The sequence below is a fragment of the Neoarius graeffei genome, chromosome 25 (genome assembly GCF_027579695.1).
Source record: "Neoarius graeffei isolate fNeoGra1 chromosome 25, fNeoGra1.pri, whole genome shotgun sequence".
NCBI classification, from domain to species: Eukaryota; Metazoa; Chordata; class Actinopteri; order Siluriformes; family Ariidae; genus Neoarius; species Neoarius graeffei.
Genome location: NC_083593.1, coordinates 20,498,113 through 20,518,408, shown reverse-complemented (window position 1 = coordinate 20,518,408; position 20,296 = coordinate 20,498,113). Strand labels below are relative to the sequence as shown.

The 20,296-nt window shown below is 41.3% G+C and overlaps 1 protein-coding gene across 4 annotated transcripts in view; it reads right to left on the bottom strand.

Moving 5' to 3' along the window:
• Nucleotides 1–8,566: 8,566 nt before the first annotated feature.
• Nucleotides 8,567–20,296, bottom strand: part of rxfp2a (relaxin family peptide receptor 2a) — a 202,894-nt gene continuing 191,164 nt past the window's right edge. For all 4 annotated transcript variants that reach the window (XM_060909647.1, XM_060909646.1, XM_060909649.1 and 1 more), the window contains 2 exons: nucleotides 12,102–12,320; nucleotides 8,567–9,656 (listed from right to left, as the gene is read on the bottom strand). In XM_060909647.1, the coding sequence (XP_060765630.1) occupies nucleotides 9,412–9,656; nucleotides 12,102–12,320 (464 nt within the window). In that variant the 3' untranslated portion in view covers nucleotides 8,567–9,411. The remainder of the gene's footprint in view (nucleotides 9,657–12,101; nucleotides 12,321–20,296) is intronic.

Below are 20,296 nucleotides of genomic sequence, written 5' to 3'. Positions count from 1 at the left end.
AAACTTGACTTGACTTGATTTCCATAAAGGATGGTTTTGTAATGCAAGAATGTATTTCAGCTGCTACTACTGACCCAGGATTTTCAATCAGTGTACACATATATTAACTAAAAATCATCTTGTAGCAGCAAAAAATATATATAAATAAATAAATGAATAAATAAATAAAGGGGGGGGATAAATTATATTGCAAACAAGTACAATCATAACATATGATTGTTAGAAAATGAAGTGATCAAATAATAAGAAACTGTCAATTGTGCATTTACTCATACTATACCAATCTTTCAATTTAACCTCAGCCCAGTAGTCTCAGTGGTTACTTGGTGTTAGTCTTTTTTCATGTGTGCCTTTCCAAATTACTCTTGGAGTAACTTTTTATGTTTGTGATGATTTCAGATAGGGCGGCATGGTGGTGTAGTGATTAGCGCTGTTGCCTCACAGCAAGAATGTCCGGGTTCGAGTCCTGTGGCCGGCGAGGGCCTTTCTGTGCGGAGTTTGCATGTTCTCCCCGTTAGAGCCCTGCACTCCCGTGGGACTCGCGGGACCCGCCGCAAAGCAGTGCGGCGCGGGACAAATTTTGAAAGCTCATTGTGGGTGCGGGCGGGACCGGAAGTGCACATATGCGGCACAGACAGGAGCGGTGATAAGCTGCAGTCCCACTAACTAAAAATGTGTTTGAAATAAAATTTATAAATTATTAATTTATGTCTATCATGTATAATTTGTGCTGGATATTTTATTTGGCATTAATAAAAACATTTTAAGATGCCTACATTTGCAGAGAGAGTCAGATTGCCAGATTGAGTGAGGAATGGCATCTTAAGCTTGCCATTGATCACTCTAATGACTTGCAGTTCACACCCAGCTAGCAAGAGAACCATGAGTGAAGTAATTTACTGCTTGCGTTAGTCTACAACTCTAATCAGAGAGACAGGTTACACAGTGACGGTAGGCTTGACTCAATGCTATCCCAGAAATCCTTCCTGTAATATGCAAATTTGGCTGTCCAATCAGATGCGGCCAAATTTGCATATTACAGGAAGGATTTCTGGGATAGCATTGAGTCAAGCCTACCGTCACTGTGTAACCTGTCTCTCTGATTAAAGTTGTAGACTAACTCAAGCAGTAAATCAATTCACTTCTCTTACTAGCTTTGCTTTGCAATTAAAAAAAAAAACAAAAAAAAACCACCATTAATACAAAGCAAGCCCATTCACTTTTTTATGCTGATCAGAGATTTACAATGGTTTCTCATGTGATAAAAATGTGCGATTAAATATTTTAATCGCTTGACAGCACTAATTATTATTATTAGAGACACTACATGCTGAATTCAGAAACAAGATAAATAATAACGAACGTGAGCTGTAGATATTTATGCTCAAATCCACTCAAAGTAGGGGGCGGGGCACCATCACGCTGTGTCAAGACAAGAACTTTCTTGAGAAATAACGCGAACGTCTGCATCATGCGGGATTTGCAGGCGGGAGCGGGACAAAATATGGCAGTTGCGGGCGGGAGCGGGACTGAAAATCATAATTCTTTGCGGGCGCGGGCGGGAGTGGGACTGCACAATGCGGGGGTGGGCAGGAGCGGGACTGAAAAATCCGACCCGCACAGACCTCTACTCCCCGTGTCCGCGTGGGTTTCCTCCGGGTGCTCCGGTTTCCCCCACAGTCCAAAGACATGCAGGTTAGGTTAACTGGTGACTCTAAATTGACCGTAGGTGTGAATGTGAGTGTGAATAGTTGTCTGTATCTATGTGTCAGCCCTGTGATGACCTGGCGACTTGTCCAGGGTGTACCCCGCCTTTCGCCCGTAGTCAGCTGGGATAGGCTCCAGCTTGCCTGCGACCCTGTAGGACAGGATAAAGCGGCTAGAGATAATGAGATGAGATGATTTCAGATAAATGCAGACTTTAAGCACATTACCACCATGCCTGTGCAATCCAGATTTCTCTCACAGCTAGATGTGCTATCTGACAAACATCTGAAGCTCTTTGAAAAGAGAGGAGGACAGATAGGCAAGTGACTATTACAGAGCATTTTGCCACACACGGTTCAATTAAGAAAGTATTTTGGGGAAAAAGTACTTATTTGACTATTTTTAAATTTTTTACTTTTATTTTATTAGGCTTCCACCTCAGATACAATAATAATAATAATAATAATAATAATAATAATAATAATGGTGTGGGTCACACAACAGAGCTAGACTCCAATAACAGTGTGCCCTATAATAATAATAATAATAATAATAATAATAATAATAATAAAGATGCATGTGTGGATGTGAGGATGACTCTACGACACCTTGGGACTGCTTTTCATACATGAGAGGATAAATATCTGATACTCCCTATTAGTCAGACAGAACTGAAGAAGCCTTTCGGATGAGGGGTGAAACGTTTTCAAGAATCTTCAAGCAAGTCCAATTGCTCTCTTTTACCACCCACAGACTCTATGATTTACCTGTTGTCATGTTATGGAAATGTTTGGCTTTTGGAAAATGGACCATTGTTGCTCTTTAATTGCATTGTTACTGGACGTCGGACAAGCACTTATACAAATCGCTTGCACTGCCTTTATGTGTGCTCAACATAGCATAAGACGTTATGCTGAGAAGGAAAGGAAACGCAGGACCAAACTAATAAATATTGGCGGTCAGCGAGCACCTCGGTGTGATCAGCGGTTTGTTTAGCGACAGAATAATGGAACTGTCACTGCACATTCAACGTAAACCTGTAGATGGCAGTAATGCAACACTGTGGATGTTAGCTGCCATAAAACCCAAAAGAAGAAGAAGGTAAACTTGTACATGCACACATGGACTTCCTCTGTCTGCTTGACTGTGCGAAGCGAGCAATTTCATGCACATGGTTTGCTAGGGAATCCGCTCAAATTAAATAACTTCCCAGCCACAGAATGGCCTATTTTTTCTTCTCGAGATATTACAGAAATAAACATATATCACAATGATTAAATTTCACAGATTTTATGAAATCGAAAGGCCGTCTAGCTTTAAACTTGCTTTACTCTGTGGCACAATACAGTTATGTTAAAAGATGCGTTTTTCTTTATTCCTTAATTTTTTTTGGTAGTAATTGAAAAGAGATCAGGTAGGATGTTCGAAATTCATTTATTTAAATAATATAAATCAGCGTACAGTAATAGTTATCATGTAGAATGCTCACAAAGTATGCAAATGCTTTAGAACTTAATAGTGTGAGACTTACTTGAACAGGTTAGGTTAATATAACAAAAAAAAAACACTGCATGCACTTTATATATAAAAAAACTCACATTGCTTTAACAGATAATTGAATACATTTAACACATTAAAAGCTTTAAATTAACAAAGTCATATTTGTTAAATAGATAATAATAGAAAATATTTAACATGAAAGAAAAGCTTTAACATAAGTCATATTTGTGTAATAAAGAATTCAATATATTGACTGTAAGTACTAGTGCATCTCAAACAATTAGAATATTGTGAAAGTTCAGTTTTTTATAACTTAATTAAAAAAGGTAAACTTTCATATATTATATATTCATCACATATAAAGTGAAATATTTCAAGCCTTTTTTGTTATAATTTTGATGATTATGGCTTATGGCTCATGAAAATCAGAAATCCAGTATCTCAAATTATCAGAATATTTCCTAAGATCAATCAAAAAAGGATTTACACCACAGAAATGTCCAATTTCTGAAATGTATGTTCATTTATACACTCAATACTTGGTTGGGGTTCCTTTACCATGAATTACCACATCAATGCGGTGTGGTATAGAGGCGATCAGCCTGTGGCACTGCTGAGGTGTTATTGAAGCCCAGGTTGCTTTGATAGTGGCCTTCAGCGTATCTGTATTTCTGGGTTGGGTGTTTCTCATCTTCCTCTTGACAATATCCCATAGATTCTCAAGCAAGTTGACTGGCCAATCAAGCACAATAATATCATGGTCAACAAACCATTTGGTAGTAGATTTAGCACTGTGGGCGGGTGCTAAGTCCTGTTGGAAAAGGAAATCGGTATCTCCATAAAGCTTGTCAGCAGATGGAAACATGAAGTGCTCTAAAATCTCCTGGTTGATGGCTGCATTGACTTTGGACTTGATAAAACAGTGGACCAACACCAGCAGATGACATGGCACCCCAAATAATCAGAGACTGCGTAAACTTCACACTGGACTTCAAATACCTTGGATTCTGTGGCTCTCCACTCTTCTTCCAGACTCTAGATTGATTTCTAAATTGAATTTGGTTGATTTCCAAAATGAATTCCAAATTTGATTGATTTCCAAATTAAATGCAAAATGTACTTTCATCTGGAAAGAGGATTTTGGACCACTGAGCAACAGTCCAGTTCTTTCTCTCCTTAGCCAAGGTAAGACGCTTCTGACTTTGTCACTGGTTCAGGAGTGGCTTGATACTTGGAATACAACAGTTGTATCCCCTTTTCTGAAGATGTCTGTGCGTAGTGGCTCTTAATGCACTCACATCAGCCTCCGTCCATTCCTTGTGAAGCTCTCTCAAGTTCTTGAATTGACTTTTCATGACAATCCTCTCATGGCAGCAGTCATCCCTGTTGCTTGTGCACCTTTTCCAGCCAGCCTTTTCAGCATTGACCTTCTGTGGCTTACCCTCATTTTGGAGGGTGTCGATGATCATCTTCTGGAGAACTGTCAAGTCACCAGTCTTCCCCATGGATGTTCTTGCGTGTACCGAAGTCAACTGAGAGATACATGGTATTTATACTGTTTTACTCAAACTTGAAATTAAATCTTCTCATATTTTGAGGTTTTAATTTTTTTTGTGCTGAATTCTTTAATTATCAAAATTAAAATAGAAGAATGCTTGAAACATTTTAGTTTATGTGTAATGAGTCTAGAATATATTAAAGGTTCACTTTCTTAAATAACTGATGGAAAATATTGACTTTTCATGATATTCTAATTGTTTGAGATGCAGTAGTAAATGATTTTGATTAAACGTAACTTTATTACGTGTAGCCGACATGCGTATTTTTTTCATGTAACTCCAACAGACTTTCTTTCAGTGTAGATTAAAGCATACCTGTCTATGTTTTGAGGATCCAGGGATAACTTTCTCTTTTCCTGTGCCTCCTCATGACATAGCATATGATGCAGAGGCTGCCCTTATATTAAAAGGGTCCTGCATTGGATCTAATTTGAGAGGCACTGATGGTGTCTTAATTTCATCCCCCCATGACGTTCTGGCCGATTCCCTACAGGCTACACTCTCAATGTCCTTATTCGGGATGCTTAGATATCTTTTGTCTAGGGTTGCACTTTGTTCACCATTGAGCCACTGCAATATTGGCTCTACACTTTCCTTTTCCAGGATTGATCTGCCTTTTAGTTTGACTTCCTCTTTTGTGTCACAGTACCTAGCTTCTATTACTATTTTACTACATTTAGACACATACGAGGGACAGAGTAGGTCATGAAACTATAAAATTGCATGCAACATGCATGGACCAGTGTCAGCAAGCAATTTCTCTAAGGCTTGAAGTAAGGGGCCATCAAAATTTCCCAGATGACAACCATATGTCTTTTATGGGATCTATATTAGACCTTTCTACTGAGCGTCTAACACTTCCTGTAGATTTGGGCATTTCACCCAGGGGCGCCGCTAGGGGGGAGAAAGTTAGGACGATTCTAAGGGCCTGGCACTGACAGGGGGGCCCTGTGAGGGATATTAATTAGTGCTGTCAAAAATGTCGCGTTATTAACGCGTTAACTTGACTCAATTTTAACGGCGATAATTTTTTTATCGCGAGATTAACGCTCTGTGACATGATGTAGGTTTTTCATAAGCTTTTGAAACTGCCAGGAACTTGGAACAGAAAACCGATAGCAGCTAGACTGTAATGCCCCACACAGCCAGAGTCCTTTGCCCTCCTTCCCCCCAAAGAACCAGCGCGGGCAGGGCGCGCTAGTAGAGATGGGATTTATGGCTCTTTGATGGGATCCGCATCTTTGTGATCCGTTCTTTGAAAAGAGCCGTTCAAAAGACTGGCTCATTTGGCTCTTTTTAAATATTTATTCAGTTTTAAGAAGACAGCGTCTAAAGAAGCCAGATCCCTCTGAACTGTAAACTCAATGCTATCCCAGAAATCCTTCCTGTAATATGCAAATTTGGCCGCCTCTGATTGGACAGCGCGACGCATCAACAGGCAGAAAGTGTAAAAGTACAAAATGTGTTAAGTGAGCTGAAACAGTAAAGATCAGATTCAATGCAATATTTATCAACGAACAACTTAAAGTTAATATAATAGTGTACTTTATATTATAATCAAGCATGTCAAGCCTACCGTCACTGTGAGTTGTAGACTAACTCAAGCAGTAGATCACTTCACTCATGGTTCTTTTGTTAGCACCGGTGCTCGGCTTAGGTTTCACGTTGCAGTGGCTGTGTCAAGACGTGTTATGCTTTGCAATAAAAATAACATTGGTACAAAGCAAGCCCATTCACTTTTTTTATGCTGATAAGAGAATTACAATGGTTTTTCATGTGACAAAAATGTGCGATTAAATTGCGATTAATCGCGAGTTAACTATGACAGTCGCGACATTAATCGCGATTAAATATTTTAATCGCTTGACAGCACTAATATTAATATTATTTTAATAGTATTGCCTTGTGTAAGTTTTTGAAATAAAATATTTCATTTCATCTGTTAAAATATGCAAATTATACATGGTTATGATTTGCTATAACACTTTTCTTGAATTATTTATGATATTGTCATTTCACCCCTCCACCCTTTTTACTAATGGTACAGTCTGATTCTGGGTGCGGGATTAGCGCAGTTTAGATCAGCTGTCAGTTTCTCTCTGCGCGCAACAGAGGTGAACATTCTAGAAGTTGCTAAGCAGGAGCAGGTGTGATAAATTATGAAGTCCGGATATCACACTGTGTGTGAAAAAAAAATCACCTTTTTTCATAGGTATCTTTATTGTATAATTAAGTCTAGATGTTTTGCCATTGTTCATGTGTGGATTTGTTGATATTGTTAAGTATTTAACTTCAATATTTTGCACATTAGCTGTGGTCATAGATATCATTGCTATTGTTCATGTGTGGATTTATTGATACTGTTGCTAGGTATTTAACTTGAATATTTGAACATTTGCTGTGTTTTCTAATAAATGTGTGATGCCTAAAAGAAACCAAAAACACTTGGATTTCTTGCAGTGCACTATGTGATTGGATCAAAAAACTAGTATAGTTATTCATCAAGGCATACATTTGATCACATACAATAAGTCAATAAATGGAGGAAACAAAGGAATACATTTTGTAATCCTGATTATTGATGATGTTTGCTGGAGGGCTCTGGAGTATCCATAATGTGCATACAGAATGTTATAAATCCATACTGATACAGTGATGCATGCAATTTCTCTCAACACAAACATTTGGATTGAATGAACTCCATAGGCTACTGAGTGGCCTAATAATAGTTGCTCATAAAAGAAAAAAAAAAAAATATATATCTTCCATATATATCATGGAATGTTCATTTTAAGGCAACAGTCTATTCAGTTTAATTCTGACAGTTCTGCATTTAAAATGTTCATATACCAAATAATTGTATCACCTAAACTTGCTAGGTAGCTGATCATATGCGCAGTAAAGTAAAAGTGCCAGCCAAAAACAGACTTCAAATTCAGTTGTTTGAGCTTGAAAATTTTACCGGGGGGCCCTAAATTGTAATCTTTCATAGGGCCCAAGATTTCTAGCGGCGCCCCTGATTTCACCCCTGACTTTTTCTGATACAAATGGACTCCTACGCACCAAGACTCATCCTCTTCCATTTTTCTTAAAACTTGAAGACTATTCCTTTGGTTATGTGTTTTCCCTAGTTTTTAGTTTAGCTTTTACACCATTTTATTTCTGATCAGAGTTTTGGTAACATTTCCTGGCTTTTGTAGAAGTCAGCCTATTTTTGAAACCAAGTATTTACTTCTGTGAATAGTGGTAAGTACTGTTTTATTTTCTTTTATTCTTTACCAAAAGAGCCCCACATTGGGTGCCATGGGCCCAAAATAGCCCAATCCTAACTTGATCTAAGCCTAGTAATACCAGGTAGATGCTTGGTAAAGCTAGGTTACACTTAATCTTAAGTACAAGACAGTCTCTTAAAGAGCTAGACTAGAACATGAGATGTTCTTACCTTAATGCAGAGCTTCCTTGAAGAGATGTCCATGAAGACTTAGTTCTTGAAGGCTCAAATTAAATGCGCTCAAGTATTAAATGCAGGGGTGTCAATAATAGTGGAACGTGTTTTTTTTTTTGTTAAAAATATTTCTTGATGAGGGACTCTGTATAAATTTATTACAATTGGATTTTTTCCTCATTTTTTCAGGGTGAGATGAAGTTACTTCACCAGAAGATGGATTTTTTCTAACTCTTTCTACTAATCTTTACAAGGGGTGCCAATAATCATGGAGGGCACTATATTTCTTAAAAATGCAGCTGATTGTCTGTGTTGGTGAGGGATATGTTCACTGTATTTCATAAGTAGTGCTGTGTACATTTTCCTCTGTTTATCATTCAATAAAAATTGCATTACAAAAAATGTTACTTTTAAAATGTTAAAGGTACAGCTGTTGTTCATACACAGGACAAAGTTGAAGGAAATCCTTAACTTGGGACTATAATCAGGCGACAAAGATCCTTTGGTGTGCCATAAGGGGTGAGGGGATAAACATCTATAGTGATCATATTGTGTTCATCAGTCACATTTTTCCTATGTTATAAATACATTCAAAACTTTGAATCGATCCTTTGGACATTTATAAATATGAGTATATTCAATAAGATGATTTTTACAGTTTCTCACAGATTTATCAGAAATTTGACTCATAAATAATGCAAATGTGTAAATGAAATCCTTTACAGACAATTCATTTAAGAAAAGTTGTTGTGACTTACGAGCATTCATTTGAGATTTCAAAGGATTACTGACATTACACACAATATGTTGCACCTTTTACTTTTCTTTAAGATGCTGGTTAGTCCCATTTAGTCCACATTGATGGAAACAACAAATATAATCCCCCTTTTCTCAGTGTTGTACATTAGCAATTATGCCTTTTTCCATTTTTGAGTGAGCAAGAGATATTAGAGTCATCAATGTGTTCAATTTCTTTAGTGATATTTTGAAGATGCATGTAAATGAATCAAGAGCTTTTCATTATTCTCTTTTGAGAAATTCTGCATTCATCCTCCTCACTGAGAAAATTAATCTAGAGACACAGTGCAACATTGAACCCACTTGCAGACCGAGTCCCCTGTTATGTTTTCTGTAGTACAGCTTTCAAATCTCATAGAATGCAGATGCGGTTGATGACGAGGTCAGCACTATTCTGTTTCATCAGCCATATTGAGCATCAATGTCTGGATAGGAGATCTGGGACAGTTTGCCTTTTGAATGGTAGAACATACGCCTGGAAGGTCCCATGTAGACCGTGTTGCTGGTGAGGCTCTTGCTGTGTTGCCAGCGACATATTAACAGCTCCACCTTCTCCCTGAAGAAGCTGGTGGTCATTGTGTAGAGGATGGGGTTCAGGGCGCTGTTGATGGGCAGTATGAAGATCACTACCCAAGAGTTTATAGTGCCTGCATAACATGAACACACTTAATTAACAATTTAAGTTCTGTTTTTGACTAAAAATGTATTATGTGCTTGGCTCAGTTTCTTTAACAAAAATAAGTTGAATTTGCAATCAAAAATATGTTCCTATTGATCTTATATTTAACATACATGGTCTTTGTAAATATGAAACATGAATATGATTTTTTGTAAATCACAGTTATCACATTATCTCTATTTCCTGTCTTCAGAAAGTATGTAATTTTGTACATCTATTCCAATATGTCTTATTTATAATAATGCCAAATAATTGTTAATATAGCTATATTATTAATATTGCTTATATATTATTGCTAATTTTCAGTTTAGGCCCAAATTACTAGTTTTATATTACTAATATCTTGTTGCTAGTAAGACATTTGAAATGGTTTTGTAGATTAAAAATATACTACACAAAGTAAATGGAACGTTGTTCTTGTGGTACAAACAATTACTTCAATATTAAGATTCATAAGTTCAAAAATCCATCCATCCATCCATTATCTGTAGCTGCTTATCCTGTCCTACAGGGTCGCAGGCAAGCTGGAGCCTATCCCAGCTGACTATGGACGAGAGGCGAGGTACACCGTGGACAAGTCGCCAGGTCATCACAGGGCTGACACATAGACACAGACAACCATTCACACTCACATTCACACCTACGGTCAATTTAGAGTCACCAGTTAACCTAACCTGCATGTATCTGGACTGTGGGGGAAACTGGAGCACCTGGAGGAAACTCATGTGGACATGGGGAGAGCATGCAAACTCCACACAGAAAGGCCCTCATCGGCCGCTGGGCTCGAACCCAGGACCTTCTTGCTGTGAGGCGACAGTGCTAACCCCTATACCACCGTGCTGCCCAGTTCAAAAATCTGTGATTGTTATTTTTAATATTTGGCCTTCGTCGTACATTTAGTCAGTTGGATGTGATTAATAATTTCTTCTGCCTACTTTAACCCTTTGATGCAAAACATGGGTCAAAAGTGACCCGACTGAGTTCCATCATTCAGTATTCAAGGTATTCCTCAATTAACTTGTTTTTGATCATCATACATCCTTATTTTATTTTTTCCTTTCTTACTTTTTGAATAAAAACCCTTTTTGTATCACTACCCTTCTAATGCACAACATGGGTCAAAAACGACCTGCATTCATTTTCCAGGTTATTTCATGTATGGCTGAGTGTTTCTATGATATACTTTTGAAATAAATTCATTTTGTAATTTACTTTTCCAAATATGCAGTAAATATCTTGTTTTTGTTTAGCACAAATCATAATTTTTATTTTTATTTTCTTAAGTTATGAACAAGCACAGCTTTTGTAATTCTACATCAAGTTTACACACATGGGTCAGAACCGACCCGCATGCATTTACTACAGCGTTTGGTGGGAACTGTGAATTGTGCTTGTGTCAGACATTTCACAGCTCAGCACAGCGCCCTTTGCCCATCTAATACATGTAAGTAATGTTTTTCAATTGTTCTAACATTACCTTAGAAAAAAATTGATTATGTTTAGGTTACCTTGAGAGTGAGGAGATTACTTGTCAGAAAGTTACAAGTAATTATTATTAGCTACCGAGCTGTTATCATATTCTACTTTAGTTAGCTAATTTTATTGTAGTTGGCTTAGCTAACTACATAGTTAATAAATAAACTAGACAGGGACACTCTAACGAGTGCAAACCCCGCCTTTTCCCTATTAAAATACATTGGGCGAAAATTTCGAAGTTCTGCCATGACCTTGACCTTTGACCTCCAAAATTTAATGGTTTCCTTCCTGGGTGATTGGCAACACATGTACAAAATTTGGTCCAAATCGATCCATTGGTTCTTGAGATATCTTGCAGACACACAGACAGACAGACAGACAGACAGACAAATACACACACACACAGACTGACGCAGGTGAAAATAATAACCCCTCCGACTACTGTCGGCGGGGTTAATAACTGGCCCCATTCACTGCTAAAGTAATTACTTGAAACAAATTATTATTATAGTATTAAGACAATTTTACAATCACACTTGGATGACCCATGTGTAGTAATATAAAAAGTATTTTTGTTCATAAAGTAGGAAAGAAAAAATTAAATTAATGATTTGTGGTAATTAAAAACAAGATATTTAAAGAATACTTGGAATATTCAATCATAAAATAAACTGATTTCAAAAGATAAAGCAAAGAAAAACTCAGTCAGCATGAAATAACCTGGAAAATGAATGCAGGTCATTTTTGACCCATGTTGTGCATTAGAAGGGGTGTGCATATGTTTTGCATCAAAGGGTTAAAAAAATATGGAGAAATTATGTAAAAGTCTGTGGATATCACTCTGAGGAGAAAACATTCTTACATACTTATGAAGATAGCTTTTTGTGGGTATGCAATTCATGGTAAATATAAAATCAACTGCAGTCTGTTTACATGCCTGGTATTTCCATCTTCAGAAGAGAGAATGCTTTGACCAGAAATATTGGAATCCAGCAGAGGGCATCAGAGAACACAATGAAGAAAAAGCGATTGGCCACAGCCACATCTTTGGACAAGCGATTGCGCATGTCTGTGGTGTTCATACCAGTCTTGTAAATGGAGCAGAACATACTGGAGTAGCAGAAAACAATGACTAGGAAAGCCAGCAGGTTCAGTCCTGTTAACAAAAGAAGGCATGATAAGCTACACACAGTACATAAACATGCATAGCTATTTGCTTGCTAATCAGTTTGCTTACCTAAACACATTTAGGGTTGACCTGATTATATTATACCTATAAAAATGGGGTGGACAAGGCCATTTCAAGGCTCAAACATTCCATATACATAAAAAGCTGTGTCAAAATGACTACCAAAAAAGCTGAAGGCCTATTCCATTACTTGCTTTTGATAGAAGATATGGTCAAAAGATTGTGGACAACTGACCATAACACCCATATGTGCTTTTTGAACATTATATTTCATTTCCATTCTATTTAGTCACCCTCTGCTGTAATAATTACTTTCACTCTTCTTGGAAAGCTTTCCAATACAATTTGGAGCATGGTTGTACAAATTTGCCCATTCAGCCTTAGTGAAGTCAGGCACCGGGGTGCAGTCACTGTTCCAGTTCATCCCTAAAGGTGTTCAGTGGTTTTGAGGTCAGGGCTATGAGTAGGTCACTCAAGCTTTAACCTCGGTAAATCCGGTCTTCATGGACCTCACTTTGTGCTCAGGGGCATTGTCATGTTAGAACAGGTTTGAGGCCCTTAGTTCCAGTGAAGAGAAAATATAATGCTACAGTATACAAAGACATCCTGCACAGTTGTGTGCTTCCAACTTTTTGGCAACAGTTTGGGGAAGAACCACATATGGGTATGATTGTCAGATGTCCACATACTTTTGGCCATATAGTGTATGAACAAACATTTTAATTTTGAATGAATGAAGGACGGATACATTTGTAAGACTAAGCTGAACAATCGTGATCTCCGGTCCCTCAAACAGCACTGCATCAAGAACCGTCATTCATCTACAGATGATATAACCACAAGGGCTCATGATTACCTTGGCGAATGTTTGTCAAGCAATACAATACAGAGTTACAGCCACAACTGCCAGTTAAAAATTTACTGTGGAAAAAGGAAGCCTTATGTTAACTGTGTCCAGAAGCACCATTGACTTTTCTGGGCTCAGACATATCAGGGATGGACCATCACACAGTGGAAATAGTATTATGGTCAGAAGAACCAATATTCCAGGTCTTTTCTGGAAGAAATGAATGCCATGTGCTCTGTACCAAAGATGAAAAGGGCCATCCAGACTGTTACTAGCAACAAGTCCAAAAGTCAGGGTATAGGATTGTGTCAGTGCCCTTGGGAAAGGTACCTTTCACTTCCGTGATGGCAGCATTAATGCAGAAAAGTACACTGAGATTTTGGAGCAAGATATTCTGCCTTCAAGGTGACATCTTTTCCAGGGATATTTCAACAATGCAAAACCACATTCTGTGGAAGAAGAAGGTGCCTGTCCCCTTTCTCTCCAAAAGAGAATATGTGGCGAATTTTGAAACAAAAATATATGGCTACGATGACACCATATTATTGCACACCTTAAGACCTGATTGCAGGAAGAATGGGACAAAATAACACCTGAAACGGTTAATCACTTGGTGTCTTCAGACCCTAAACATCTTTTAAGTGACATGACAAGGAATGGCTACATTATAAAGTGATAAATGTTTGACTGTTCCAACTTTTTTGAAATGTGTTGCAAGAATCAAAACTGAAAAAAGTAAAAAAAAAAACCACAAAAAAACCCAATAAATTTTGAAAAAAATTCATGAGGTAAAACATCAAATAATTTGCTGTTGTATTCATCTGAGTGCAATACAGGCCAAAGATCATGGGCGTAGCGGATGCGGGGTACACGGGGGTCCCCTGCACTTCCCATATTTGTGCTCTCTGTCCCCTGCACTTTTTACAGCCATTACAACCATTCGATTCATTTTTAACAGGTGGAAACACGTTTTTCCGAGCTGCCTCTAAACGCATCATGAGCAGGCGGAGCTACCGTAAGGCAGCAAACAAACACCGCTGTCATGAGTAATCAGAGACGCTTTATTGTAGGAGTATCTTTGGTGTGATTCAGATCTGGGCAGTGCTTCTGTATGTTCAGCAAACCAGCCAAGAGGCTAAAGACTTTAGACAGTTTTTTCCAAACAAACCATGTAAGTTGAGTAATGCTGTTGAATGTAGATAATGTTTCGCTAAAAGATGACAAATAGATGTCAATTTAGTTAGTTAAGCTAACTAGCTAACTTAGAGGCGGTAGTAACTAGTTACATTTACTCCGTTACATTTACTTGAGGTGGTGTAGTGGTTAGCGCTGTCGCCTCACAGCAAGAAGGTCCGGGTTCGAGCCCCGTGGCCGGCGAGGGCCTTTCTGTGTGGAGTTTGCATGTTCTCCCTGTGTCCGCATGGGTTTCCTCCGGGTGCTCCAGTTTCCCCCACAGTCCAAAGACATGCAGGTTAGGTTAACTGGTGGCTCTAAATTGACCGTAGGTGTGAATGGTTGTCTGTGTCTATTGGCCCTTTTCCACTACCCTTTTTCAGCTCACTTCAGCTCGCTTCAGCTCACTTCAGCCCGACACGGCTCGCGTTTCGACTACCAAAAACCAGCACGACTCAGCTCGTTTCAGCCCTGCTTAGCCCCTAAAACTCGCACCGTTTTGGAGTGGGGCTGAAGCGAGCCAAACCGTTCCGACTGAGGTTGGGGGCGTGAGCAGACACTCCCCTGTGCACTGATTGGTGAGGAGGCGTGTCCTCACATGCCCACACACGCCCCGCGAGCACGCTGGGATCTGTCAACACCGCAAACCCGGAAGGAGAATAATTATGAATTACGAGAATTTCTGAAGCCTTATGCGCCTCGCCTCATCTATACACTCTTGCCAGTATCTGTTGGCGTTGTCGGTGACAACAAGCCACAGCACCAAGACCAGCAACACTAACGACTCCATGTCCTCCATGTTTATTGTTTACTATTCGGGTCGTGAGACTACCGCTTAAAAGATCACTGAATCAGTGACATACAGAGCATCGTGGACGAGTTCGCGGAGCGCAAGGCTCGTCGTATGCCCTTCAAATAATGCGCGCAGTAGGCTATTGATGTTTTATTATGAGCCATGTACAGTATGTCGCCTAATGTTTTTTTGTTTCTGAGTTACATGTTCGTTTGAAGGACTTAATGTACAAAATAACATAGTTGCACCCCGTAGTGTTGAAATTGGTAAACACAGTGCATTCAGTGAGGTTTGCACCGCCCTCCTTTTATTTCTGACTCTTCCTGTCACCGTTGCAACCTCTGAGCGCTCATTCGTATGCCCTTCAAATAATGTGCGCAGTATAGGCTATTGATGTTTTATTATGAGCCATGTACAGTATCCTAATGTTTTTTGTTTCTGAGTTACATGTTCGTTTGAAGGACTTGATGTACTAAATAACATAGTTGCACCCGGTAGTGTTGAAATTGGTAAACATCGCAGTTGCGGACATTTTGTAGCCTAAAATGATGTTATGATAAGCTTTAATAAAGGGCCCGGTCATTTGCCCCGCCCCCGGCCCGGCTCTGACTTGTTCCGCCACTGTCACTGATGTCACTGTTTGCGCTGCTTAACGACATCACGTGACGTCCACCCACTTTCGCTAACTCCACCCAATGTGTCCACCCACTTCCAGCCAGCACGGTTCAGCGCGGTTGTAGTCGAAATGCAACTCCAACAGCCCCGCTCAGCTCGACTCAGCTCGACTCGGCACGGCACGGCTCAGCCGCGTTTGTAGTGGAAAAGCGGCATATGTGTCAGCCCTGTGATGACCTGGCGACTTGTCCAGGGTGTACCCCGCCTTTCGCCCATAGTCAGCTGGGATAGGCTCCAGCTTGCCTGCGACCCTGTAGAAGGATAAAGCGGCTAGAGATAATGAATGAATGAATGAATGAATATTAGAGCTCAATGTGCCAAATAAAATATTCACAGTTTTCATGTTTTTACTGTTAAACCTTTGTGTGATGGATGAAGAATAACAATAATGAACAATAATGTGTGAAAATGGATTGTAACAGGAAATAAATAAGTACTGCATGGCTGATTGACTGAAAATGGAATTATTGTACTGTAAATTTTCCCATCATTATTGCTTGCCAACAAATTATTAAGTACTCAATGGCCATTTTACTGGAAACAGATTGGTGGTATATTTTGCCCAGCATCGTATGTGTTGTCTACACCAGGACATTCAGAACAACTGGAGCAAGGCATATACAGCCAATCTGTGGATCTGCACTCTAATATTGATTAACCAATAGAACCAATATATTTTTTCATAAACATAAAAAAATACAGAAATAAATAAACAGAGGCATAAATAAATATAGGGGTTGATGGTTAAGGCCCTGGTCACACTACAGCTCACAATGGGTTTGTGAATACTTGACAATGAAAAATTGGTAGCATCGTCATCAATCGTGCGATGCACGGTGAATGTTCTCTGAGCTTTGCAAGTTGTTTTTTGGTGTGTTTCCACCTCATGAGTGGCCGAAAACATCATGAAAAATTTGAATGCATGCAAATACTCGCCCCCTCCTAGAACTGCCACCTTATTGTGGTGGAGGGGTTTGTGTGCTTGAATGATCCTAGGAGCTATGTTGTCGGGGGCATTATGCCCCTGTCAGGGTTTCCCAAGGCAGACAGGTCCTAGGTGACAGGCCAGACCAAGAGCAGTTCACCAAAACCATTATGGAGAAACAATCGAGGACCGTGACGTCGCCCAGTATGGCGCAGCCGGGGCCCCACCCTGGAGCCAGGCCCGGGGTTGGGGCTCGTATGCGAGCGCTTGGTGGCTGGGCCTTTGCCCATGGGGCCCGGCCGGGCTCAGCCCGAAGAGGTGACGTGGGCCCGACCTCCTGTGGATTCACTACCCACAGAGGTAGCAGTAGGGGACTGGTGCAGTGTGGATTGGGCGGCAGTCAAAGGCAGGGGCCTCGACAACCTGATCCCCAGACACAGCGGCTAGCTGTTGGGACATGGAATGTCACTTTGCTGGGGGGGGAAAGAGCCTGAGCTTGTGCGGGAGGTTGAGAGGTACCGGCTAGAGATAGTCAGGCTCACCTCCACACACAGCTTGGGCTCTGGAACCCAGCTCCTCGAGAGGGGCTGGACTCTCCACTTCTCTGGAGTCGCCCATGGTGAGCAGCAGCGGGCTGGTGTGGGCTTGCTTATAGCTCCCCAGCTCAGTCGCCATGTGTTGGAGTTTACCCCAGTGAACGAGAGGGTCGCCTCTCTGCGCCTTCGGATTGGGGAGAGGGCTCTTGCTGTTGTTTGTGCCTATGGGCCGAATAACAGTATAGAGTATCTGGCCTTCTTGGAGTCCCTGGGAGAGGTACTGAGGGGTGCTCAGACTGGGGACTCCATTGTGCTACTGGGGGACTTCAATGCTCACATGGGCGATGACAGTGACACCTGGAGGGGCGTGGTTGGGAGGAACTGCCTCCCCAATCTGAACCCGAGTGGTGTTTTGTTATTGGACTTCTGTGCTAGTCACGGTTTGTCCATAACAAACACCATGTTCGAGCATAGGGGTGTCCATAAGTGCACGTGGCACCAGGACACCTTAAGTCAAAGTCGATCATCGACCTCCGTTGTCATCTCATCTGATCTCCGGCCCTATGTCTTGGACACTCGGGTGAAGAGAGGGGCTGAGCTGTCAACTGATCAAAACCTGGTGGTGAGTTGGATCTGCTGGCGGAGGAGGAAACTGGACAGACCTGGCAGGCCCAAACGTATGGTGAGGGTCTGCTGGGAACGTCTGGCCGAGCACTCTGTCGGGGGGGGTCTTTAACTCCCACCTCTGGGAGAGCTTTTCCCAGCTTCCGAGGGAGGCGGGGGATATTGAGTCTGAGTGGACCATGTTCTCTACTTCCATTGTGGACGCAGCTGTTCGGAGCTGTGGCTGCAAGGTCTCCGGTGCCTGTCGTGGCGGCAATCCCCGAACCCGGTGGTGGACACCAGAAGTAAGGGATGCCGTCAAGCTGAAGAAGGAGTCCTATCAGGCCATGTTGACCTCCGGGACTCCTGAGGCAGCTGACAGGTATCGGCAGGCCAGGCGTGCCGCAGCTCGGGCAGTTGCGGAGGCAAAACCTCGGAACTGGGAGGAGTTCGGGGAGGCCATGGAGAAGGACTATTGGTCGGCCTTGAAGAAATTCTGGCAAACCATCCGGAGCCTCAGGAGGGGGAAGCAGTACTCTGCCAACACTGTTTACAGTTACCATTATCCAAGCCAAAGTCACTGAGGTGGTTTGCAAGCTCCTCGGTGGCAAGGCACCAGGGGTGGATGAGATCCGCCCTGAGTATCTCAAGTCTCTGGATGTTGTGGGGCTGTCTTGGTTGACACACCTCTGCAACATCACGTGGCGGTCGGGGACAGTGCCTCTGGAGTGGCAGACTGGGGTGGTGGTCCCTCTTTTTAAGAAAGGGGACCAGAGAGTGTGCTCCAATTATAGGGGAATCACACTTCTCAGCCTCCCAGGGAAGGTTTACTCCAGGGTACTGGAGAGGAGAATTCGACCAATAGTCGAACCTCAGATCCAGGAGGAACAATGCGGTTTTCTTCCTGGTTGCGGAACACTGGACCAGCTCTATAGACCCTTTTCAGTCATGTGACCTTCGTAAACGCGACCACCATTTTGGACATGTAGCGGACTTCGGCTCGAATTGGTTTGAATGCGAGGAAGGCGACAAACGGAGAACATACAAGAAAAAGGAGCGAGATGCAGAAAATACCTTCGCTATCCACTGACGTAGGGCATTTACAGGGCGAGCAGAGGGAGAAATAACAACAGTAACAACACATTAGCAACGCCGTACAGAAATAACGGTTTATGGCACAGACCCTTTCGGTTCTTGCTCATCTAGCTGCTACAATGACTGCTTAGACTGCAACAATAATACCTAACACACATTTAAGTATCCGTCGTAAAGACGTGAAACTCGTCGAGTGACAAGTGTGTTCATTGATAAGCTAACACAATCTAAAAGTAGACATACCATCACACTGCCCTGGCGCTGTGTACAGTTTACCTTCTACGGTTTGTGCACTCACTATTTGCCATTACTTTCTCCAACCGTTGTGACAGATTACAGGGAACGGCCTGGATTTAAGAGACAAATACATGTTCCTCTTGTTTTGAACACTTATTTGTAGGCAGTGCTTAATTTGTAAAGTGGGAGGTCCCGGAGCGCAGAGGATGAGCGGCTCCGGTGCGGAAAAAAAGAGGGGGGGGGGAGGGGGGCGTGGCGCTGCGCTTCTGGGCATGTTTTGTAATAACACTGCAAATTAAGTTCATCTGCAGATATTTTGTGGATGTCGTTTCATGAGAGAAATCACCAACAAGACAGATATCAAAATCAGACATTAACACTAAATAAACTTGCATTTTTTTATTTAATTTTTTTTTTTTTTTTGTTACATAGTCAAAAGAGGTGTCGGATCACCGGATCCAGTGTAAATAGCTGCCGGAGCCAACGCCCGAAGTTCCGGAGCGCGCTCCGGCTTGCTCCCCCTCAAATTAAGCGCTGTTTGTAGGACACTGCCTCTGATCTGTCCTACAGTCTACCAACAGCAAAGGAACACAACGCTAGCTAATGTCGTTAGCTAATAGCTACTACAGAAGAACAGAGGTTACAATGGGTTATTTTAGCCTATTTGGTTACACACTCGCCACCACAGAATGTTAACAGCAATGTAATGCCTTTTCTGGCTAATTTTATTCGTCTTACCTCCAACAAAGTGGTCACTACACAAGCGTTGGTATGCCGAGGGCTGCCAATCTTTCCTGTTTATGGCCGCTACCCATCTTCTCCGTCGGGATCCGATAAAATGATAAACCTTGCCTTGTTTGTTGATGGTTACTACATCCAGGTGCACAACAATATAGTGGCATGATGGAAGTCTTGCTGAAAATAAACACTTTCTTTGCTGCCGTTCCTCAATGTTGGCTGTGGTAAACTACTGGTAGTACATGTCCAAAATGGCGGCCGCGTTTGTCGTGACGTCACGTGAAAAGGGTCTATACCCTTCATAGGGTGCTCGAGGGTTCA